Source organism: Eucyclogobius newberryi, unplaced genomic scaffold (genome assembly GCF_026437365.1).
Source record: "Eucyclogobius newberryi isolate DKJ021-1_F unplaced genomic scaffold, fEucNew1.0.hap1 SCAF_38, whole genome shotgun sequence".
In the NCBI taxonomy this organism is placed as follows: domain Eukaryota; kingdom Metazoa; phylum Chordata; class Actinopteri; order Gobiiformes; family Gobiidae; genus Eucyclogobius; species Eucyclogobius newberryi.
Genome location: NW_027316034.1, coordinates 726,870 through 751,233, shown reverse-complemented (window position 1 = coordinate 751,233; position 24,364 = coordinate 726,870). Strand labels below are relative to the sequence as shown.

Sequence of the window (24,364 nt, the reverse complement as noted above, 5' to 3'; positions counted from 1 at the left end):
GACCTGGGACATCGTCCCTCGCCACCACAGACATTGTCTGACTTCATTTCTCCCTGTGGCCCTCAGAGGCAACTGTTGTTGTGATTTTGGGCCTTACAAAAATAAATTGATTTGATTTGGCCATCACTACTCCTAAGATGTGGGACAGTAAATGCATTAAGTCAATTAAACAGACACAATGAAATTAGGAAGATCCGTGACCATTTATCCTGTAGCAACAACCCGACCGGCATGTCCCGAACCGCAACCTATTTCCTGTTTATATACAGCCGATTGGCGGCGCACCACCACGTGACCGACTGACGCACGGCGGCGATGACGTAATGTAACAAGCGAGAGTGTGAGGAGCGCGCAAACGGGAGGGAGAAAGAGCTAAGATCCGCGTTTGTCACCTGGGTTACACCGCTCAAACACTGTTTTTAGCATAGGAACATAACAGGAAACACCTTACATTATAAACTCAACTGTAACCCGCAATACCCACTCCCACCGAGACCCATGAGAATCAAGAAATAAGGGTTACATTTAGTATTCAATGTTAGTCTTATATGTTTCCTGTTTACTCATCTCTTATATGGGTCAAACAGTGAGTTTAAAACACTTTTTTACAGTTACGAAGTGAGTATCGGTCTTGTTCGTCCCCATATCCGGAAGTCCCAGGCTGTTTTATTGTGAAGGCTCTGACTGGAGTGTTTTATTGTGAAGGCACAAACTGGAGTGTTTTATAGTGAAGGCACAAACAGAAGTGTTTTATTGTGAAGGCGCAGAAGAGGAAGTGTGCGTGCACGTACGCAGCTTGTTGCGCGCTCCCGCTGTCGGCCATTTCCTGAGTCTTCGCCGGACTCAGGCCAAACCCCGATCCTGACCCAGAACCAGGACCAGAACCAGGACCAGAACCGGCCTCGTGCCTGCGCCTCGCTCCTCTGTCCCTGCGCATGCGTGTGTCCTGGTGTCATGGAGCTGCGCGTGCCCACCTGCTCCACCTAGACCCGGTTTGGACCTGGTGTAGACCCGGTTTGGTCTGAGTTCAGGTCTAGGATTAAAGACCTCCGAGTCCTGGACCGAGGTTTCGTCTGAACTCGCCCCGCGTCAGAGACACCTTCTGCGGCCTGAGCCTCAGCGCGGCCCCGGAGAGTCCCCGGACTGAGCCGGAACAAGGCCGGAAAACACGATCTGAGCCCCGGACTGTGAGGTCAGGAAGAGCCGGCCCATCCCTCTGCTGTAGAACTGGTTTAGTGCTGGTTTAGTGCTGGTTTAGTGCTGGTTTAGACCTGGTTTAGCCCCGGTTTAGCCCTAGTTTAGCCCTGGTTTAGTCCTGGTTAAGCCCTGGTTAAGCCCTGGTTAGTCCTGGTTTTACTCCTGGTTTTAGTCCTGGTTTTAGCCCTGGTTTAGTCCTGGTTTAGTCTTGGTTGGTTTAGATCTTGTTTAGTCCTGATTCAGTTTGAGTTGGAAACAGGAGAAATTATAATATTCAATATTATGTTTATTTTATTTCAGGCTTTCTGTCTCCAGTGTTAATTATGTCATTTTCAGAGTGTATCAAGAGTGTTATTACACATTAATAAGTTATTCATATCATGTCTAAGTGTTGCTACATCATAAATGTTCATTGAATATTCACTTCTGACATGAAAGTACACACAATAAGCACTGACATGAAAGTACACACAATAAGCACTGACATGAACGTACACACAATAAACACTGACATGAATGTACACTCATTAAATGTACACACAATAAACACTATTATTGAAAACATATCAACACAAATTTAAAGTGTGTAAAACTGGGCATATTTTCTGCACTTCTCTACATCACCATTTGAGGCACTGTTTTATTTTCCTTTTAAAGCCCCTCCCCCTGTATGATAATGAGGGTGTGTCCAGGCTCCTCCCCCTGTATGATGATGAGGGTGTGTCCAGGCTCCTCCCCCTGTATGATGATGAAGGTGTGTCCAGGCTCCTCCTGTATGATAATGAGGGTGTGTCCAGGCTCCTCCCCCTGTATGATAATGAGGGTGTGTCCAGGCTCCTCCTGTATGATGATGAGGGTGTGTCCAGGCTCCTCCTCCTGTATGATGATGAAGGTGTGTCCAGGCTCCTCCCCCTGTATGATGATGAGGGTGTGTCCAGGCTCCTCCTCCTGTATGATAATGAGGGTGTGTCCAGGCTCCTCCTCCTGTATGATAATGAGGGTGTGTCCAGGCTCCTCCTCCTGTATGATAATGAGGGTGTGTCCAGGCTCCTCCTCCTGTATGATGATGAGGGTGTGTCCAGGCTCCTCCTCCTGTATGATAATGAGGGTGTGTCCAGGCTCCTCCCCCTGTATGATAATGAGGGTGTGTCCAGGCTCCTCCCCCTGTATGATGATGAGGGTGTGTCCAGGCTCCTCCTGTATGATGATGAGGGTGTGTCCAGGCTCCTCCTCCTGTATGATAATGAGGGTGTGTCCAGGCTCCTCCTCCTGTATGATAATGAGGGTGTGTCCAGGCTCCTCCTCCTGTATGATAATGAGGGTGTGTCCAGGCTCCTCCTCCTGTATGATAATGAGGGTGTGTCCAGGCTCCTCCTCCTGTATGATGATGAGGGTGTGTCCAGGCTCCTCCTCCTGTATGATAATGAGGGTGTGTCCAGGCTCCTCCTCCTGTATGATGATGAGGGTGTGTCCAGGCTCCTCCTCCTGTATGATAATGAGGGTGTGTCCAGGCTCCTCCTGTATGATGATGAGGGTGTGTCCAGGCTCCTCCCCCTGTATGATGATGAGGGTGTGTCCAGGCTCCTCCCCCTGTATGATGATGAGGGTGTGTCCAGGCTCCTCCCCCTGTATGATAATGAGGGTGTGTCCATGCTCCTCCTCCTGTATGATGATGAGGGTGTGTCCAGGCTCCTCCTCCTGTATGATGATGAGGGTGTGTCCAGGCTCCTCCTGTATGATGATGAGGGTGTGTCCAGGCTCCTCCTCCTGTATGATAATGAGGGTGTGTCCAGGCTCCTCCTGTATGATGATGAGGGTGTGTCCAGGCTCCTCCCCCTGTATGATGATGAGGGTGTGTCCAGGCTCCTCCTCCTGTATGATGATGAGGGTGTGTCCAGGCTCCTCCTCCTGTATGTAATCTGTAAATGTGCATGACCCGGGGAAAGAATGTATCTTTTATTTCACTTGTTATATATATATAGTTATGTCAAAATTTCAACCATCTCCGCTGAGGTTTGAACCTGGAAGCTCCTGGTCCTCAAGCAGGTTTTCTACATCTACTCCAGCCAAAAAAGGATCGAACCGGGACTGAACCCGAGACTGAACCGGGGATTGAATCCAGGACTGAACCCGGGACTGAACCCGGGACTGAACCCGGGACTGAACCCGGGACGGAACCCGGGACGGAACCCGAGACTGAACCCGAGACTGAACCGGGACTGAACCCGGGACTGAACTGGGACTGAACCCGAGACTGAACCCGAGACTGGACCCGAGACTGGACCCGGGACTGAACCCGGCACTGGACCTGAGACTGAGCCCGGGACTGGACCCGAGACTGGACCCGAGACTGAACCCGGGACTGGACCCGAGACTGGACCCGAGACTGGACCCGGGACTGGACCCGGGACTGAACCCGAGACTGAACCGGGACTGAACCCGAGACTGAACCGGGACTGAACCCGGGACTGGACCCGGGACTGGACCCGAGACTAAGATATTCAGATAAGATATTCCTTTATTGTCCCACATGGGGAAATTTCATTGGTGCAACGCAGGTAGATCCAGAGGTAGATCCAGAAGAACAGATCACTTATAGGAAGTCTGAAAAACACTTTCAGTAGAAGATCTCCTATAAATAAATAAATAAATAAATCAATAAATAAAAACTCCCATAGACAAATAAATAAATAAATAAATAAATAAATACCATTGCATGTGATCCCGACAGTAATTGCACATGAATATGTGTCACAACAGCACATAGATTGCACATGAATTTCACATGAATTGCACATGAATTCCAACAGCAATTGCACATATGACAGATTTGCACATCAGTATTAGGTTAGGTCAGTAATGCGAGTGTTCGGTACTAACAGTTTTTGTTATAAAGTCTGACAGCAGCAGGAAGGAAAGACCTACGGAACCTTTCCTTCGCACATCGAGGGTGGATCAGTCTCTCACTGAAGCTGCTCTCCAGAGCGGAGAGAGTGTCCTGCAGGGGGCGACACTCATGGTCCAGCATAGATGTGAATCTAGCCAGGACCCTCCTGTCCCCCACCTCCTGCACCGAGTCCAGAGCACAGCCCAGGACGGAGCTGGACTTCTTGATGACTCTGTCCAGCTTCTTCCTCTCCCTCTCTGTGATGCTGCTGCTCCAGCAGGCCACACCTACAGGAGCTGATGCCACCACAGAGTCGTAGAAGGTCTTCAGGAGTGGCCCTGTCACTCCAAAAGACCTGAGTCTCCTCAGGAGGTAGAGCCGACTCTGGCTCTTCCTGTACAGTGCGTCTGTGTTATGAGTCCAGTCCAGTTTGTGGTTCAGATGAACACCAGGTACTTGTATGAGTCACTCTCTCAATGTCCCGTCCCTGGATGTTCACTGGTGAGGGGGCAGTGGGGTGGCGTCTGCGGAAATCCACCACCATCTCCTTGGTCTTCCCCGCGTTGATGAGGAGGTGGTTCCGCTGACATCAGTCCACAAAGTCCTGCGCCAGTCCTCTGTACTCCGCGTCATCGTCGTCCGTGATGAGTCCGATGATGGCAGAGTCGTCAGAGAACTTCTGCAGGACACAGCTGTCCGTGTCATGTCTGAAGTCTGCAGTGTAAAGGGTGAAGAGAAAGGGCGCGAGGACAGTGCCCTGGGGCGCCCCCACACTGCAGGTCCGAGTGTCAGACACACAGTTCCGAGCTCTCACAAACTGGGGTCGGTCTGTGAGGTAGTCCAGGATCCACTCTGCAGGTCATACTCCACACCAGCCGTCTCCAGCTTGTCCCTCAGGAGCAGCGGCTGGATGGTGTTGAAGGCGCTGGAAAGATCGAAGAACAGAATCCTCACAGAGCTGCCAGGCTTTTCCAGGTGAGAGAGAGAGCGGTGCAGCAGGGAGATGACGGCGTCCTCCACTCCGATGCCAAACCGATATGCAAACTGCAGCGGGTCCATGGCTGAGCTCACGGTGGAGCGGAGGTGGTCCAGGACCAGCTCCAGTGTCTTCATTAGGTGGGACGTGAGAGCCACTGGCCTGAAGCTGTTGAGGTCTTTGGGGCGCGGTGTCTTAGGCACAGGTACCAGACAGGAGGTCTTCCAGACCTGTGGTACCACCCTCAGCTTCAGGCTCATGTTGAAGACATGCTCCATAACTCCACACAGTTCATCTGCGCAGGACTTAAGGAGCCTGGGGCTGATGCCATCAGGTCCTGCTGCCTTCCTCACTTTAATCCTCTTCAGCTCACTCCTCACCTGTGCTGCTGTGACAGTCAGTGGTTGGCAGGGGGACCGTGTGCTGGGGGGATGGGTGAGTCCAGGCGAAGTGGGGAGCTGATGGTCCGGGGCAGATAAGCGAAGAGGAACAGATGCAGGGCATTGTCCAGCTGTGGAAGAGGGAGCATGCAGCTGTGCAGGGGGAGGGGCGGGTGAGCGATCAAACCTCAAGAAGTGAGCATTTAAATCATTCACCCACTGTAGATCCCCCTCTGTCTGGGCAGGGGGGATTTTGAAGCCCGAGATGGTTTTCAGGCTCCTCCACACTCCCTGAATGTTCTTTTGCTGCAGCTGCTCCTCCATCCTCCTCTTGTAGCCGGCCTCAGCCTGCCTGATCTTCCTCCTCAGCTCCCTCTGCACAGTCCTCAGCTCCTCCTTGTTCCCTGACCTGAAGGCTCTCTTCTTCTCCTTCAGCAGAGCCTTCAGTTCACTGTTAATCCATGGCTTGTTGTTTGGAAAACACTGCACCGTCCGGGAGGGAACAATGTTCTCAAAACAGAAGTTGATGTAGTCCGTGATGCACTCTGTGATGGTGTTGATGTCCTCCCCATGTGGGTCATAAAGCTCAGTCCAGACAGTGGTGCTGAAGCAGTCCCTCAGAGCCTCCTCGCTCTCAGCAGACCACATCCTCACCTCACGGGACACCACAGGCTGCCTGCGCACGATGGGTTCATACACAGGCCTCAGATGTACAAGGTTGTGGTCCGAGCTGCCCAGGGGAGGGAGGGGGGAAGAAGAATAAGCCTCCTTGGTGTTGGCAAAAAACAAGTCCAATGTTATATTCTCTCTGGTGGGGCAGGTAACATACTGGGTGTATGTTGGTAGAACAGAAGAGGGAGAAGCGTGGTTAAAGTCACCAGAGATGAGGAAGAGAGCCTGTGGATGCTGTGTTTGCAGCCTACAAGTGCAGGAGAGCAGTGCTTCACAAGCATCTTCAGCATTGGCAGACGGGGCCACATAGACTGCGATCAAAATCACATGTGAGAACTCCCGGGGCATAATATGGCCTCATGCCAATAGCCAATAGTTCAATATCCTTGTTACATAGCTGCTCCCTCACTGTGCAGTGTTTGGGTTTGGACCAGCTCGTGTTCACATACACAGCCAGACCTCCACCTCTTTTCTTCCCGGATTCTCTCGTTCTGTCGCCCGCAGCAGATGAAAATTGTCCAAACCTACAATAGAGTCTGGCATTTCTGCTGTTAACCAGGTCTCTGTGAAAATCAAGACGCTGCTGTCCCTATAAATCCTCTGGGACCGCATGAGGATCGCTATTTCCGTCATTTTATTTTGAAGGGACCTCACGTTACCCATGACTACGGCGGGAACCGACTTCCTGTTTGTCCCTCTCTTCTCTCGGAGTTTACGTCCAGCCCGTCTGCCTCGTTGCGTTTTCCTTAGGATGTCTGCCGGGATAACGTGACGATCTCCGGGTAAGACGACTGTTCTCCTCAGTTTCATGAGTTCCTCCTTTGTGTAAACGCGGTACGGCGCCGGCCGGGGGGCGGGACCGGAGCCGGGGGACTCAGAGCCAAGACACATCGCAACGACACGACGAAAACACTCAATCCAGCCGAATAAAGTCAAAACAAGTTAATTTAAAGCGATTCCAGTGCGTGTCCCGATCGTTCGTGAAGTTCCTCTTTCATATAAACGTGTATATAAACGTGTACCGACGACACGCCGTACTTTAGCGCGGCCGGAGGGCGCGGGGGGGCTGGGGGCTAGCTCGGAGCTAGCTCACATCACAACAACACAACGAACGCAACGAAAAACGCTCAAATCCAGCCGAAAAAAGTCAAAAACAGTTGAATTAAAAAACTATTCCAGCGCGTGTCCCTATCGTACAGTAAAATAGAAAAAATATACTAACTATATTTACAAAATATAGGAGATAAAGCACAATAAGTGTGAGAAAGAAGAGAGAGCGTTTACACCGGGCTGCCAGCTGTACCAGCGCCTTATGACGAACCCGAGATTTTGTGAAAATAGTGTTGAGGAGTGGGACATCAAAAGTTTCTTTAAAATAAACTTTGCCCAACATATTGAAAATGGCAGCACACAATAATGACCATATTTGTAAAGTAAAGGAGGAGGCGGAGTCACTTTCTTTTGGCACAGGATGACCTATGACCCAGATGATCCTCTCCTGGAGAAATGCTCTCTACTCCATATGAACGCTCTTCATCTTTCTGGAAGAACCGGTTCTCCTCCTGAAGAACCGGTTCTCCTCCTGAAGAACCGGTTCTCCTCCTGTAGAACCGGTTCTCCTCCTGAGTGGCTCCAGCTCCACTGTCTCTCCTTCATGTGGAACTCCTCCAGGTTTATACTTTTTCCTGCAGAAGGAGGAGCTAAGGACAGAGGACTGTGGGACATGTGTCTAAGGACAGAGGACTGTGGGACATGTGTCTAAGGACAGAGGACTCTGGGACATGTGTCTAAGGACAGAGGACTCTGGGACATGTGTCTAAGGATAGAGGACTCTGGGACATCGTCCTTATGGACATTGTTTAATCCATTTTTCACCGTCTTCCTCTGAGACGACTGCTGTTGTGACTGTGATTGGGTTGAATTCAGCCGGAGGTGAAACGTTTGGCATTAGCAGTGTCTTGTTTATTTGTAATAAAACTTTTCTGATTCTGATGAAAACTGAAATGTACAAGAACATTCACCCACAGCTCCTTCTGCTCCAGGCTCCAGTCCAGGCTCCAGTCCAGGCTCCAGTCCAGGCTCCAGTCCAGGCTCCAGTCCAGGCTCCAGTCCAGGCTCCAGTCCAGGCTCCAGGCTCCAGGCTCCAGGCTCCAGGCTCCAGGCTCCAGGCTCCAGGCTCCAGGCCAGGCTCCAGTCCAGGTTCTTCTCCGGTGTCAGGATGTCGAGTCAGACCTCTGCACAGACCTCGGCGGAGCAGCGCCTGCAGACCCTGGCAGTGCTCCTGTCAGACCCGAGTGCTGAGGTTCTGGGGGTGGAGACTCTTCTGGACCTTCTGCTCGGCTTCTGCTCCGAGTGCAGCCAAACTCCTCTGAGACGAGAGAAACATGTGCAGGAGTTCCTCGAGAGCGGTATGTGCTCCTGTCTGTGCTCCTGTCTGTGCTCCTGTCTGTGCTCCTGTCTGTGCTCCTGTCTCTGCTCCTGTCTCTGCTCCTGTCTCTGCTCCTGTCTCTGCTCCTGTCTGTGCTCCTGTCTCATGTTTCCTCTGGTTTCAGTTCGTCCGTTCACAGAGAGAGTTCGGGAGCTGCGTTTGCACAGAGAAGATTTCGAGATCCTCAAAGTGATTGGCCGAGGAGCCTTTGGAGAGGTGGGTCCTACTCTGGTCCTGGTCTGGTCCTGGTCCTGGTCTGGTCCTTGTCTGGTCTTAGTCTGGTCCTGGCAGGGCCGAGTTTTTTGCGTCCCCTTCTATGTATCCAAACATTATTTTGGAATTGACAAATAAATCTAACGAAAATTGTTACATATGTGTTTTATGCTTGGCAGAATTATTATTAATTTTTTTTGGGGGGGGGCGCCAGGGAAGTAGCTCGCCTAGGGCACCAAATGTGCTGGGGCCGGCCCTGGGTCCTGGTCTGGTCCTGGTCTGGTCTTTAGGTCCTGCTCTGGTCCTGGTCTGGTTCACAGATGTGGGCGTGGCTCAGAGCTCATACCTGTGCCAGGTGTGTCGGACATAGAAGAACCTCCCACATGTGACTCTAACTCCTCCCACAGACAAATGAAGGTGTAAATCTGTGACTGAAAGTCTTCTAGAGAGAGATTATTACAACATGAATCATAAAGAACTTTAGTGATTCAACATAAAACTATGAAGATCAAACAACCTAAAAGTCCAAAAGAAAAACTATTTAGATCTGCCAAAAGAAGAGGCTTTCTACAGTTTACAGATGTGTGAGGGAGGAGCAGGGGGTCCAACAGGGGGTCCAACAACAGGGGGCACAGCAGGGGGTCCAGCAGAGGGTCCAGCAGGGGGTCCAACAACAGGGGGCACAGCAGGGGGTCCAGCAGAGGGTCCAGCAGAGGGTCCAGCAGGGGGTCCAACAACAGGGGGCACAGCAGAGGGTCCAGCAGAGGGTCCAGCAGGGGGTCCAACAACAGGGGGCGGGGCACAGCAGAGGGTCCAGCAGAGGGTCCAGCAGAGGGTCCAACAACAGGGGGAGTGGCATGTGCGCGGGGGAGTGGCATGTGCGCGGGGGAGTGGCATGTGCGCGGGGGAGTGGCATGTGCGCGGGGGAGTGGCATGTGCACGGGGGAGTGGCATGTGCACTTCCGCCTGCGTTCTCAAATTGCCGAAAAATCGTCCATTGCGCCTTTAATAATGCCACTGTCTTTGTTATAAAAGTTATTTTTTGTATGAATTTTGGTCTGTTTAGTCCAGACAAACATTACCAATAGATGACTGTAGGACACTAACTCGTCTCCTCTCTCCTTCTCATCTCGTCTCTTTTCCTCAGGTGGCAGTGGTGAAGTTGAAGAACACGGAAAGAGTCTTTGCCATGAAAATTCTCAACAAGTGGGAGATGTTAAAGAGAGCAGAGGTGAGTTACCTAACCCCTGACCCTAACCCCTGACCCTAACCCCTGACCCTAACCCCTGACCCTAACCCATAACCCCTGACCCTAACCCATGACCCTAACCCCTGACCCTAACCACTGGCCCTAACCACTGACCCTAACCCCTGACCCTAACTCCTGACCCTAACCCCTGACCCTAACCCCTACCATTATCTGACCTGCTCAGACCTTCTAGTGTTTGGAGCTCAAAGGCTCGGACCTGCTCGAATGACACGGCAGGTTCTTGTTCTCTCCTGTGAGCGAGTGACAAGTGGCGAGTGGCGTGTGTGTGGCGTGTGTGTGGCGTGTGGCGTGTGTGTGGCGAGTGGCGTGTGTGTGGCGTGTGTGTGGCGTGTGGCGTGTGGCGTGTGTGTGGCGTGTGTGTGGCGAGTGGCGTGTGTGTGGCGTGTGTGTGGCGTGTGTGTGGCGAGTGGCGTGTGTGTGGCGAGTGGCGTGTGTGTGGCGAGTGGCGTGTGTGTGGCGTGTGGCGAGTGGCGTATGTGTGGCGAGTGGCGTGTGTGTGGCGTGTGGCGTGTGTGTGGCGTGTGTGTGACGAGTGGCGTGTGTGTGACGAGTGGCGTGTGTGTGGCGTGTGGCGTGTGTGTGGCGTGTGTGTGGCGAGTGGCGTGTGTGTGGCGTGTGTGTGGCGAGTGGCGTGTGTGTGGCAAGTGGCGTGTGTGTGGCGTGTGGCGTGTGTGTGGCGTGTGTGTGACGAGTGGCGTGTGTGTGACGAGTGGCGTGTGTGTGGCGTGTGGCGTGTGTGTGGCGTGTGTGTGTGACGAGTGGCGTGTGTGTGGCGTGTGGCGAGTGGCGTGTGGCGAGTGGCGTGTGTGTGGCGTGTGGCGTGTGTGTGGCGTGTGGCGAGTGGCGTGTGGCGAGTGGCGTGTGTGTGGCGAGTGGCGTGTGTGTGGCGAGTGGCGTGTGTGTGGCGAGTGGCGTGTGTGTGGCGTGTGGCGAGTGGCGTGTGTGTGGCGAGTGGCGTGTGTGTGGCGAGTGGCGTGTGTGTGGCGAGTGGCGTGTGTGTGACGAGTGGCGTGTGTGTGGCGTGTGACGTGTGTGTGGCGTGTTTGTGACGAGTGGCGTGTGTGTGGCGTGTGTGTGGCGTGTGGCGAGTGGCGTGTGTGTGGCGAGTGGCGTGTGTGTGGCAAGTGGCGTGTGTGTGACGAGTGGCGTGTGTGTGGCGAGTGGCGTGTGTGTGGCGTGTGTGTGGCGAGTGGCGTGTGTGGCGTGTGGCGTGTGTGTGGCGTGTGTGTGACGAGTGGCGTGTGTGTGACGAGTGGCGTGTGTGTGGCGTGTGGCGTGTGTGTGGCGTGTGTGTGACGAGTGGCGTGTGTGTGGCGAGTGGCGTGTGTGTGGCGAGTGGCGTGTGTGTGGCGAGTGGCGTGTGTGTGACGAGTGGCGTGTGTGTGGCGTGTGACGTGTGTGTGGCGTGTGTGTGACGAGTGGCGTGTGTGTGGCGAGTGGCGTGTGTGTGGCAAGTGGCGTGTGTGTGGCGTGTGGCGAGTGGCGTGTGTGTGGCGTGTGTGTGACGAGTGGCGTGTGTGTGGCGTGTGGCGAGTGGCGTGTGTGTGGCGAGTGGCGTGTGTGTGGCGTGTGTGTGGCGTGTGGCGAGTGGCGTGTGTGTGGCGAGTGGCGTGTGTGTGGCGAGTGGCGTGTGTGTGACGAGTGGCGTGTGTGTGACGTGTGACGTGTGTGTGGCGTGTGTGTGACGAGTGGCGTGTGTGTGGCGTGTGTGTGGCGTGTGGCGAGTGGCGTGTGTGTGGCGAGTGGCGTGTGTGTGGCAAGTGGCGTGTGTGTGACGAGTGGCGTGTGTGTGGCGAGTGGCGTGTGTGTGGCGTGTGTGTGGCGAGTGGCGTGTGTGGCGAGTGGCGTGTGTGTGGCGTGTGGCGTGTGTGTGGCGTGTGTGTGACGAGTGGCGTGTGTGTGACGAGTGGCGTGTGTGTGGCGAGTGGCGTGTGTGTGGCGTGTGTGTGGCGAGTGGCGTGTGTGGCGAGTGGCGTGTGTGTGGCGTGTGGCGTGTGGCGTGTGTGTGGCGTGTGTGTGACGAGTGGCGTGTGTGTGACGAGTGGCGTGTGTGTGGCGTGTGGCGTGTGTGTGGCGTGTGTGTGACGAGTGGCGTGTGTGTGGCGAGTGGCGTGTGTGTGGCGAGTGGCGTGTGTGTGGCGAGTGGCGTGTGTGTGACGAGTGGCGTGTGTGTGGCGTGTGACGTGTGTGTGGCGTGTGTGTGACGAGTGGCGTGTGTGTGGCGAGTGGCGAGTGGCGTGTGTGTGGCGAGTGGCGTGTGTGTGGCAAGTGGCGTGTGTGTGGCGAGTGGCGTGTGTGGCGAGTGGCGTGTGTGTGGCGTGTGGCGTGTGTGTGGCGTGTGTGTGACGAGTGGCGTGTGTGTGACGAGTGGCGTGTGTGTGGCGTGTGGCGTGTGTGTGACGAGTGGCGTGTGTGTGGCGAGTGGCGTGTGTGTGGCGTGTGGCGAGTGGCGTGTGTGGCGAGTGGCGTGTGTGTGGCGAGTGGCGTGTGTGTGGCGTGTGGCGAGTGGCGTGTGTGTGGCGAGTGGCGTGTGTGTGGCGAGTGGCGTGTGTGTGGCGAGTGGCGTGTGTGTGACGAGTGGCGTGTGTGTGGCGTGTGACGTGTGTGTGGCATGTGTGTGACGAGTGGCGTGTGTGTGGCGAGTGGCGTGTGTGTGGCGTGTGGCGAGTGGCGTGTGTGTGGCGAGTGGCGTGTGTGTGGCAAGTGGCGTGTGTGTGACGAGTGGCGTGTGTGTGGCGAGTGGCGTGTGTGTGGCGTGTGTGTGGCGAGTGGCGTGTGTGGCGAGTGGCGTGTGTGTGGCGAGTTGCGTGTGTGGCGAGTGGCGTGTGTGTGGCGTGTGTGCGGCGAGTGGCGTGTGTGTGGCGTGTGTGTGGCGTGTGTGTGGCGTGTGTGCGGCGTGTGTGCGGCGAGTGGCGTTTGTGTGGCGAGTGGCGTGTGTGTGGCGTGTGTGTGGCGTGTGTGTGGCGAGTGGCGTGTGTGTGGCGTGTGTGTGGCGAGTGGCGTGTGTGTGGCGTGTGTGTGGCGAGTGGCGTGTGTGTGGCGTGTGGCGAGTGGCGTGGGGCTGTTCTGTGGAGTTTGAATGTTCTCTCCGTGTCTGTGTAGGTTTCCTGCAGGTTCTCCCATTTCCCCGCCCACTAAAACAAGTACAATAGGCTCCTCCCCTCTGAAAAAAGATCATAAAGTGGGATTTTGAATTAATAAAAATAAATAAAACTCTGTAGAACCCTGTTTAGAACCCTGTTTAGAACCCTGTTTAGAACCCTGTTTAGAGCGCTGCGTAGAACGATTGTGAACTCCTCTGTTCTGCTTTGGGCTTGAGTCGGGGTGGAACCCTCTGGGGTCTGAACTGTGCTTTAGAAATACATTTGACAGTGACAGCTACTACTTCTTCTACCAGTAAAAGTACTTATAGTAGAAGTATTTGTGTGTTGCATGTAAAGTAGTTGTCATGCAGTTTGAAGTATACAAGTAGAACTTGTATGTGTGTAAAAGTACTTTTCCTGTTTTTAAAGACGGCGTGTTTCAAAGAGGAGCGAGATGTTCTGGTGAAAGGAGATTCTCAGTGGATCACGGCTCTGCACTACGCCTTCCAGGACGACAACTACCTGGTACTGCAACTGACTAGTACTACTGCAACTGACTAGTACTACTGCAACTGACTAGTACTACTGCAACTGACTAGTACTACTGCAACTGACTAGTACTACTGCAACTGTGACTAGTACTACTGCAACTGTGACTAGTACTACTGCAACTGACTAGTACTACTGCAACTGTGATTATTACTACTGCAACTGTGACTAGTACTACTGCAACTGAATAGTACTACTGCAACTGTGACTAGTACTCCTGCAACTGACTAGTACTACTGCAACTGTGACTAGTACTACTGCAACTGTGACTAGTACTACTGCAACTGACTAGTACTACTGCAACTGTGATTAGTACGACTGCAACTGACTAGTACTACTGCAACTGTGACTAGTACGACTGCAACTGACTAGTACTACTGCAACTGTGACTAGTACTACTGCAACTGTGACTAGTACTACTGCAACTGACTAGTACTACTGCAACTGTGACTAGTACTACTGCAACTGACTAGTACTACTGCAACTGTGACTAGTACTACTGCAACTGTGATTAGTACTACTGCAACTGTGACTAGTACTACTGCAACTGACTAATACTAGTGCAACTGTGACTAGTACTACTGCAACTGTGACTAGTACTACTGCAGCTGACAAGTACTAGTGCAACTGACTAGTACTACTGCAACTGTGACTAGTACTACTGCAACTGACTAGTACTAGTGCAACTGACTAGTACTACTGCAACTGTGACTAGTACTACCGCAACTGTGACTAGTACTACTGCAACTGTGATTAGTACTACTGCAACTGACTAGTACTAGTGCAACTGACTAGTACTACTCCAACTGTGACTAGTACTACTGCAACTGTGACTAGTACTACTGCAACTGACTAGTACTACTGCAACTGTGATTTGTACTACTGCAACTGTGACTAGTACTACTGCAACTGTGACTAGTACTACTGCAACTGACTAGTACTAGTGCAACTGACTAGTACTAGTGCAACTGACTAGTACTACTGCAACTGTGATTAGTACTACTGCAACTGTGATTAGTACTACTGCAACTGTGACTAGTACTACTGCAACTGTGACTAGTACTACTGCAACTGTGACTAGTACTACTGCAACTGTGTACTCATTCTCGTCTCTCCTCACTCTGTCGTCCCTCCTCACTCTCTCGTCCCTCCTCACTCTCTCGTCTCTCCTCACTCTCTCGTCTCTCCTCACTCTCTCGTTTCTCCTCACTCTCTCGTCTCTCCTCACTCTCTCGTCTCTCCTCACTCTCTCGTCCCTCCTCACTCTCTTGTCTCTCCTCACTCTCTCGTCTCTCCTCACTCTGTCGTCTCTCCTCACTCTCTCGTCTCTCCCCACTCTCTCGTCTCTTCTCACTCTCTCGTCTCTCCTCACTCTCTCGTCTCTCCTCACTCTCTCGTCCCTCCTCACTCTCTCGTCTCTCCTCACTCTCTCGTCTCTCCTCACTCTCTCGTCCCTCCTCACTCTCTCGTCTCTCCTCACTCTCTCGTCTCTCCTCACTCACATCACTCTCTCGTCTCTCCTCACTCTCTCCTCACTCTCTCGTCCCTCCTCACTCTCTCATCTCTCCTCACTCTGTCGTCTCTCCTCACTCTCTCCTCACTCTCTCTTCACTCTCTCCTCACTCTCTCATCTCTCCTCACTCTGTCGTCTCTCCTCACTCTCTCGTCTCTCCTCACTCTGTCGTCCCTCCTCACTCTCTCGTCCCTCCTCACTCTCTCGTCTCTCCTCACTCTCTCGTCTCTCCTCACTCTCTCGTTTCTCCTCACTCTCTCGTCTCTCCTCACTCTCTCGTCTCTCCTCACTCTCTCGTCCCTCCTCACTCTCTTGTCTCTCCTCACTCTCTCGTCTCTCCTCACTCTGTCGTCTCTCCTCACTCTCTCGTCTCTCCCCACTCTCTCGTCTCTTCTCACTCTCTCGTCTCTCCTCACTCTCTCGTCTCTCCTCACTCTCTCGTCCCTCCTCACTCTCTCGTCTCTCCTCACTCTCTCGTCTCTCCTCACTCTCTCGTCCCTCCTCACTCTCTCGTCTCTCCTCACTCTCTCGTCTCTCCTCACTCACATCACTCTCTCGTCTCTCCTCACTCTCTCCTCACTCTCTCGTCCCTCCTCACTCTCTCATCTCTCCTCACTCTGTCGTCTCTCCTCACTCTCTCCTCACTCTCTCTTCACTCTCTCCTCACTCTCTCATCTCTCCTCACTCTGTCGTCTCTCCTCACTCTCTCGTCTCTCCTCACTTTCTCTTCACTCTCTCCTCACTCTCTCATCTCTCCTCACTCTGTCGTCTCTCCTCACTCTCGTCTCTCCTCACTCTCTCGTCTCTCCTCACTCTCTCGTCTCTCCCCACTCTCTCGTCTCTTCTCACTCTCTCGTCCCTCCTCAATCTCGTCTCTCCTCAATCTGTTGTCTCTCCTCACTCTCTCATCTCTCCTCACTCACATCACTCTCTCGTCTCTCCTCACTCTCTCCTCACTCTCTCGTCTCTCCTCACTCTCTCATCTCTCCTCACTCTGTCGTCTCTCCTCACTCTCTCGTCTCTCCTCACTCTCTCTTCACTCTCTCCTCACTCTCTCATCTCTCCTCACTCTGTCGTCTCTCCTCACTCTCTCGTCTCTCCTCACTCTCTCGTCTCTCCTCACTCTCTCGTCCCTCCTCAATTTCGTCTCTCCTCAATCTGTTGTCTCTCCTCACTCTCTCGTCTCTCCTCACTCACATCACTCTCTCGTCTCTCCTCACTCTCTCCTCACTCGCTCGTCTCTCCTCACTCTCTCATCTCTCCTCACTCTGTCGTCTCTCCTCACTCTCTCGTCTCTCCTCACTCTCTCATCACTCTCGTCTCTCCTCACTCTCTCTTCACTCTCTCGTCCCTCCTCACTCTCTCGTCTCTCCTCACTCTGTCGTCTCTCCTCACTCTATCGTCTCTCCTCACTCATTACTCTCGTCTCTCCTCACTCTCTTCACTCTCTCGTCCCTCCTCACTCTCTCGTCTCTCCTCACTCTGTCGTCTCTCCTCACTCTCTCGTCTCTCCTCACTCTCTCGTCTCTCCTCACTCTCTCCTCACTCTCTCCTCACTCTCTCGTCTCTCCTCACTCTCTCGTCTCTCCTCACTCTCCCGTCTCTCCTCACTCTCTCGTCTCTACTCACTCTCTCGTCTCTCCTCACTCTCCCGTCTCTCCTCACTCTCTCGTCTCCCCTCACTCGCTCGTCTCCCCTCACTCTCTCGTCTCTCCTCACTCTCCCGTCTCTCCTCACTCTCGTCTCCCCTCACTCTCTTGTCTCCCCTCACTCTGTCGTCTCCCCTCACTCTCTCGTCTCTTCACTCTCCCGTCTCTCCTCACTCTCCCGTCTCTCCTCACTCTCTCGTCTCTCCTCACTCTCCCGTCTCTCCTCACTCTCCCGTCTCTCCTCACTCTCTCGTCTCTCCTCACTCTCCCGTCTCTCCTCACTCTCTCGTCTCTCCTCACTCTCTCGTCTCCTCACTCGCTCGTCTCTCCTCACTCTTTCGTCTCTCCTCACTCTCCCGTCTCTCCTCACTCTCTCGTCTCTCCTCACTCTCCTGTCTCTCCTCACTCTCTCGTCTCTCCTCACTCTCTCGTCTCCTCACTCGCTCGTCTCTCCTCACTCTCTCGTCTCTCCTCACTCTCCCGTCTCTCCTCACTCTCCCGTCTCTCTTCACTCTCCCGTCCCTCCTCACTCTCGTCTCTCCTCACTCTCCCGTCTCTCCTCACTCTCTCGTCTCTCCTCACTCTCTCGTCTCCTCACTCGCTCGTCTCTCCTCACTCTCTCGTCTCTCCTCACTCTCCCGTCTCTCTTCACTCTCCCGTCTCTCCTCACTCTCCCGTCTCTCCTCACTCTCTCGTCTCTCCTCACTCTCTCCTCACTCTCTCGTCTCTCCTCACTCTCTCATCTCTCCTCACTCTCTCGTCTCTCCTCACTCTCTCTTCACTCTCTCCTCACTCTCTCATCTCTCCTCACTCTGTCGTCTCTCCTCACTCTCTCGTCTCTCCTCACTCTCTCGTCTCTCCTCACTCTCTCGTCCCTCCTCAATCTCTCGTCTCTCCTCACTCTGTCGTCTCTCCTCACTCTCTCGTCTCTCCCCACTCTCTCGTCTCTTCTCACTCTCTCGTCCCTCCTCAATTTCGTCTCTCCTCAATCTGTTGTCTCTCCTCACTCTCTCGTCTCTCCTCACTCACATCACTCTCTCGTCTCTCCTCACTCTCTCCTCACTCGCTCGTCTCTCCTCACTCTCTCATCTCTCCTCACTCTGTCGTCTCTCCTCACTCTCTCGTCTCTCCTCACTCTCTCATCACTCTCGTCTCTCCTCACTCTCTCTTCACTCTCTCGTCCCTCCTCACTCTCTCGTCTCTCCTCACTCTGTCGTCTCTCCTCACTCTATCGTCTCTCCTCACTCATTACTCTCGTCTCTCCTCACTCTCTTCACTCTCTCGTCCCTCCTCACTCTCTCGTCTCTCCTCACTCTGTCGTCTCTCCTCACTCTCTCGTCTCTCCTCACTCTCTCGTCTCTCCTCACTCTCTCCTCACTCTCTCCTCACTCTCTCGTCTCTCCTCACTCTCTCGTCTCTCCTCACTCTCCCGTCTCTCCTCACTCTCTCGTCTCTACTCACTCTCTCGTCTCTCCTCACTCTCCCGTCTCTCCTCACTCTCTCGTCTCCCCTCACTCGCTCGTCTCCCCTCACTCTCTCGTCTCTCCTCACTCTCCCGTCTCTCCTCACTCTCGTCTCCCCTCACTCTCTTGTCTCCCCTCACTCTGTCGTCTCCCCTCACTCTCTCGTCTCTTCACTCTCCCGTCTCTCCTCACTCTCCCGTCTCTCCTCACTCTCTCGTCTCTCCTCACTCTCCCGTCTCTCCTCACTCTCCCGTCTCCTCACTCTCTCGTCTCTCCTCACTCTCCCGTCTCTCCTCACTCTCTCGTCTCTCCTCACTCTCTCGTCTCCTCACTCGCTCGTCTCTCCTCACTCTTTCGTCTCTCCTCACTCTCCCGTCTCTCCTCACTCTCTCGTCTCTCCTCACTCTCCTGTCTCTCCTCACTCTCTCGTCTCTCCTCACTCTCTCGTCTCCTCACTCGCTCGTCTCTCCTCACTCTCTCGTCTCTCCTCACTCTCCCGTCTCTCCTCACTCTCCCGTCTCTCTTCACTCTCCCGTCCCTCCTCACTCTCGTCTCTCCTCACTCTCCCGTCTCTCCTCACTCTCTCGTCTCTCCTCACTCTCTCGTCTCCTCACTCGCTCGTCTCTCCTCACTCTCTCGTCTCTCCTCACTCTCCCGTCTCTCTTCACTCTCCCGTCTCTCCTCACTCTCCCGTCTCTCCTCACTCTCTCGTCTCTCCTCACTCTCTCGTCTCTCCTCACTCTCCCGTCTCTCTTCACTCTCCCGTCTCTCCTCACTCTCTCGTCTCTCTTCACTCTCCCGTCTCTCCTCACTCTCCCGTCTCTCCTCACTCTCTCGTCTCTCTTCACTCTCCCGTCTCTCCTCACTCTCTCGTCTCTCCTCACTCTCCCGTCTCTCTTCACTCTCCCGTCTCTCCTCACTCTCTCGTCTCTCTTCACTCTCCCGTCTCTCCTCACTCTCCCGTCTCTCCTCACTCTCTCGTCCCTCCTCACTCTCTCGTCTCTCCTCACTCTGTCGTCTCTCCTCACTCTCTCGTCTCTCCCCACTCTCTCGTATCTTCTCACTCTCTCGTCTCTCCTCAATCTCGTCTCTCCTCAATCTGTTGTCTCTCCTCACTCTCTCGTCTCTCCTCACTCACATCACTCTCTCATCTCTCCTCACTCTCTCCTCACTCTCTCGTCCCTCCTCACTCTCTCATCTCTCCTCACTCTGTCGTCTCTCCTCACTCTTTCGTCTCTCCTCACTCTCTCTTCACTCTCTCCTCACTCTCTCATCTCTCCTCACTCTGTCGTCTCTCCTCACTCTCTCGTCTCTCCTCACTTTCTCTTCACTCTCTCCTCACTCTCTCATCTCTCCTCACTCTGTCGTCTCTCCTCACTCTCGTCTCTCCTCACTCTCTCGTCTCTCCTCACTCTCTCGTCTCTCCCCACTCTCTCGTCTCTTCTCACTCTCTCGTCCCTCCTCAATCTCGTCTCTCCTCAATCTGTTGTCTCTCCTCACTCTCTCGTCTCTCCTCACTCACATCACTCTCTCGTCTCTCCTCACTCTCTCCTCACTCTCTCGTCTCTCCTCACTCTCTCATCTCTCCTCACTCTCTCGTCTCTCCTCACTCTCTCTTCACTCTCTCCTCACTCTCTCATCTCTCCTCACTCTGTCGTCTCTCCTCACTCTCTCGTCTCTCCTCACTCTCTCGTCTCTCCTCACTCTCTCGTCCCTCCTCAATCTCTCGTCTCTCCTCACTCTGTCGTCTCTCCTCACTCTCTCGTCTCTCCCCACTCTCTCGTCTCTTCTCACTCTCTCGTCCCTCCTCAATTTCGTCTCTCCTCAATCTGTTGTCTCTCCTCACTCTCTCGTCTCTCCTCACTCACATCACTCTCTCGTCTCTCCTCACTCTCTCCTCACTCGCTCGTCTCTCCTCACTCTCTCATCTCTCCTCACTCTGTCGTCTCTCCTCACTCTCTCGTCTCTCCTCACTCTCTCATCACTCTCGTCTCTCCTCACTCTCTCTTCACTCTCTCGTCCCTCCTCACTCTCTCGTCTCTCCTCACTCTGTCGTCTCTCCTCACTCTATCGTCTCTCCTCACTCATTACTCTCGTCTCTCCCCACTCTCTCGTCTCTTCTCACTCTCTCGTCCCTCCTCAATTTCGTCTCTCCTCAATCTGTTGTCTCTCCTCACTCTCTCGTCTCTCCTCACTCACATCACTCTCTCGTCTCTCCTCACTCTCTCCTCACTCGCTCGTCTCTCCTCACTCTCTCATCTCTCCTCACTCTGTCGTCTCTCCTCACTCTCTCGTCTCTCCTCACTCTCTCATCACTCTCGTCTCTCCTCACTCTCTCTTCACTCTCTCGTCCCTCCTCACTCTCTCGTCTCTCCTCACTCTGTCGTCTCTCCTCACTCTATCGTCTCTCCTCACTCATTACTCTCGTCTCTCCTCACTCTCTTCACTCTCTCGTCCTTCCTCACTCTCTCGTCTCTCCTCACTCTGTCGTCTCTCCTCACTCTCTCGTCTCTCCTCACTCTCTCGTCCCTCCTCACTCTCTCGTCCCTCCTCACTCTCTCGTCTCTCCTCACTCTCGTCTCTCCTCACTCTCTCGTCTCTCCTCACTCTCTCGTTTCTCCTCACTCTCTCGTCTCTCCTCACTCTCTCGTCTCTCCTCACTCTCTCGTCTCTCCTCACTCTCTCCTCACTCTCTCCTCACTCTCTCGTCTCTCCTCACTCTCCCGTCTCTCCTCACTCTCTCGTCTCTACTCACTCTCTCGTCTCTCCTCACTCTCCCGTCTCTCCTCACTCTCTCGTCTCCCCTCACTCGCTCGTCTCCCCTCACTCTCTCGTCTCTCCTCACTCTCCCGTCTCTCCTCACTCTCGTCTCCCCTCACTCTCTTGTCTCCCCTCACTCTGTCGTCTCCCCTCACTCTCTCGTCTCTTCACTCTCCCGTCTCTCCTCACTCTCCCGTCTCTCCTCACTCTCTCGTCTCTCCTCACTCTCTCGTCTCTCCTCACTCTCCTGTCTCTCCTCACTCTCTCGTCTCTCCTCACTCTCTCGTCTCTCCTCACTCTGTCGTCTCTCCTCACTCTATCGTCTCTCCTCACTCATTACTCTCGTCTCTCCTCACTCTCTTCACTCTCTCGTCCCTCCTCACTCTCTCGTCTCTCCTCACTCTGTCGTCTCTCCTCACTCTCTCGTCTCTCCTCACTCTCTCGTCTCTCCTCACTCTCTCCTCACTCTCTCCTCACTCTCTCGTCTCTCCTCACTCTCTCGTCTCTCCTCACTCTCCCGTCTCTCCTCACTCTCTCGTCTCTACTCACTCTCTCGTCTCTCCTCACTCTCCCGTCTCTCCTCACTCTCTCGTCTCCCCTCACTCGCTCGTCTCCCCTCACTCTCTCGTCTCTCCTCACTCTCCCGTCTCTCCTCACTCTCGTCTCCCCTCACTCTCTTGTCTCCCCTCACTCTGTCGTCTCCCCTCACTCTCTCGTCTCTTCACTCTCCCGTCTCTCCTCACTCTCCCGTCTCTCCTCACTCTCTCGTCTCTCCTCACTCTCCCGTCTCTCCTCACTCTCCCGTCTCTCCTCACTCTCTCGTCTCTCCTCACTCTCCCGTCTCTCCTCACTCTCTCGTCTCTCCTCACTCTCTCGTCTCCTCACTCGCTCGTCTCTCCTCACTCTTTCGTCTCTCCTCACTCTCCCGTCTCTCCTCACTCTCTCGTCTCTCCTCACTCTCCTGTCTCTCCTCACTCTCTCGTCTCTCCTCACTCTCTCGTCTCCTCACTCGCTCGTCTCTCCTCACTCTCTCGTCTCTCCTCACTCTCCCGTCTCTCCTCACTCTCCCGTCTCTCTTCACTCTCCCGTCCCTCCTCACTCTCGTCTCTCCTCACTCTCCCGTCTCTCCTCACTCTCTCGTCTCTCCTCACTCTCTCGTCTCCTCACTCGCTCGTCTCTCCTCACTCTCTCGTCTCTCCTCACTCTCCCGTCTCTCTTCACTCTCCCGTCTCTCCTCACTCTCCCGTCTCTCCTCACTCTCTCGTCTCTCCTCACTCTCTCCTCACTCTCTCGTCTCTCCTCACTCTCTCATCTCTCCTCACTCTCTCGTCTCTCCTCACTCTCTCTTCACTCTCTCCTCACTCTCTCATCTCTCCTCACTCTGTCGTCTCTCCTCACTCTCTCGTCTCTCCTCACTCTCTCGTCTCTCCTCACTCTCTCGTCCCTCCTCAATCTCTCGTCTCTCCTCACTCTGTCGTCTCTCCTCACTCTCTCGTCTCTCCCCACTCTCTCGTCTCTTCTCACTCTCTCGTCCCTCCTCAATTTCGTCTCTCCTCAATCTGTTGTCTCTCCTCACTCTCTCGTCTCTCCTCACTCACATCACTCTCTCGTCTCTCCTCACTCTCTCCTCACTCGCTCGTCTCTCCTCACTCTCTCATCTCTCCTCACTCTGTCGTCTCTCCTCACTCTCTCGTCTCTCCTCACTCTCTCATCACTCTCGTCTCTCCTCACTCTCTCTTCACTCTCTCGTCCCTCCTCACTCTCTCGTCTCTCCTCACTCTGTCGTCTCTCCTCACTCTATCGTCTCTCCTCACTCATTACTCTCGTCTCTCCTCACTCTCTTCACTCTCTCGTCCCTCCTCACTCTCTCGTCTCTCCTCACTCTGTCGTCTCTCCTCACTCTCTCGTCTCTCCTCACTCTCTCGTCTCTCCTCACTCTCTCCTCACTCTCTCCTCACTCTCTCGTCTCTCCTCACTCTCTCGTCTCTCCTCACTCTCCCGTCTCTCCTCACTCTCTCGTCTCTACTCACTCTCTCGTCTCTCCTCACTCTCCCGTCTCTCCTCACTCTCTCGTCTCCCCTCACTCGCTCGTCTCCCCTCACTCTCTCGTCTCTCCTCACTCTCCCGTCTCTCCTCACTCTCGTCTCCCCTCACTCTCTTGTCTCCCCTCACTCTGTCGTCTCCCCTCACTCTCTCGTCTCTTCACTCTCCCGTCTCTCCTCACTCTCCCGTCTCTCCTCACTCTCTCGTCTCTCCTCACTCTCCCGTCTCTCCTCACTCTCCCGTCTCCTCACTCTCTCGTCTCTCCTCACTCTCCCGTCTCTCCTCACTCTCTCGTCTCTCCTCACTCTCTCGTCTCCTCACTCGCTCGTCTCTCCTCACTCTTTCGTCTCTCCTCACTCTCCCGTCTCTCCTCACTCTCTCGTCTCTCCTCACTCTCCTGTCTCTCCTCACTCTCTCGTCTCTCCTCACTCTCTCGTCTCCTCACTCGCTCGTCTCTCCTCACTCTCTCGTCTCTCCTCACTCTCCCGTCTCTCCTCACTCTCCCGTCTCTCTTCACTCTCCCGTCCCTCCTCACTCTCGTCTCTCCTCACTCTCCCGTCTCTCCTCACTCTCTCGTCTCTCCTCACTCTCTCGTCTCCTCACTCGCTCGTCTCTCCTCACTCTCTCGTCTCTCCTCACTCTCCCGTCTCTCTTCACTCTCCCGTCTCTCCTCACTCTCCCGTCTCTCCTCACTCTCTCGTCTCTCCTCACTCTCTCGTCTCTCCTCACTCTCCCGTCTCTCTTCACTCTCCCGTCTCTCCTCACTCTCTCGTCTCTCTTCACTCTCCCGTCTCTCCTCACTCTCCCGTCTCTCCTCACTCTCTCGTCTCTCTTCACTCTCCCGTCTCTCCTCACTCTCTCGTCTCTCCTCACTCTCCCGTCTCTCTTCACTCTCCCGTCTCTCCTCACTCTCTCGTCTCTCTTCACTCTCCCGTCTCTCCTCACTCTCCCGTCTCTCCTCACTCTCTCGTCCCTCCTCACTCTCTCGTCTCTCCTCACTCTGTCGTCTCTCCTCACTCTCTCGTCTCTCCCCACTCTCTCGTATCTTCTCACTCTCTCGTCTCTCCTCAATCTCGTCTCTCCTCAATCTGTTGTCTCTCCTCACTCTCTCGTCTCTCCTCACTCACATCACTCTCTCATCTCTCCTCACTCTCTCCTCACTCTCTCGTCCCTCCTCACTCTCTCATCTCTCCTCACTCTGTCGTCTCTCCTCACTCTTTCGTCTCTCCTCACTCTCTCTTCACTCTCTCCTCACTCTCTCATCTCTCCTCACTCTGTCGT

At 54.1% G+C, this 24,364-nt stretch overlaps 1 protein-coding gene across 4 annotated transcripts in view; it reads left to right on the top strand.

Moving 5' to 3' along the window:
• Positions 1 to 758: 758 nt before the first annotated feature.
• The window catches only part of cdc42bpb (CDC42 binding protein kinase beta (DMPK-like)), a 116,401-nt gene continuing 92,795 nt past the window's right edge, over positions 759 to 24,364 (top strand). The window contains exons 1-5 of one of the 4 annotated variants that reach the window (XM_072462143.1): positions 759 to 1,192; positions 8,295 to 8,520; positions 8,665 to 8,756; positions 9,901 to 9,984; positions 13,536 to 13,631. In XM_072462143.1, coding sequence (XP_072318244.1) covers positions 8,331 to 8,520; positions 8,665 to 8,756; positions 9,901 to 9,984; positions 13,536 to 13,631 — 462 coding nt within the window. In that variant the 5' untranslated portion in view covers positions 759 to 1,192; positions 8,295 to 8,330. Of the gene's footprint in view, positions 1,193 to 8,158; positions 8,521 to 8,664; positions 8,757 to 9,900; positions 9,985 to 13,535; positions 13,632 to 24,364 lie in introns of those variants that run through there. The other 3 variants (XM_072462146.1, XM_072462145.1, XM_072462144.1) reach the window with 3 other exon arrangements.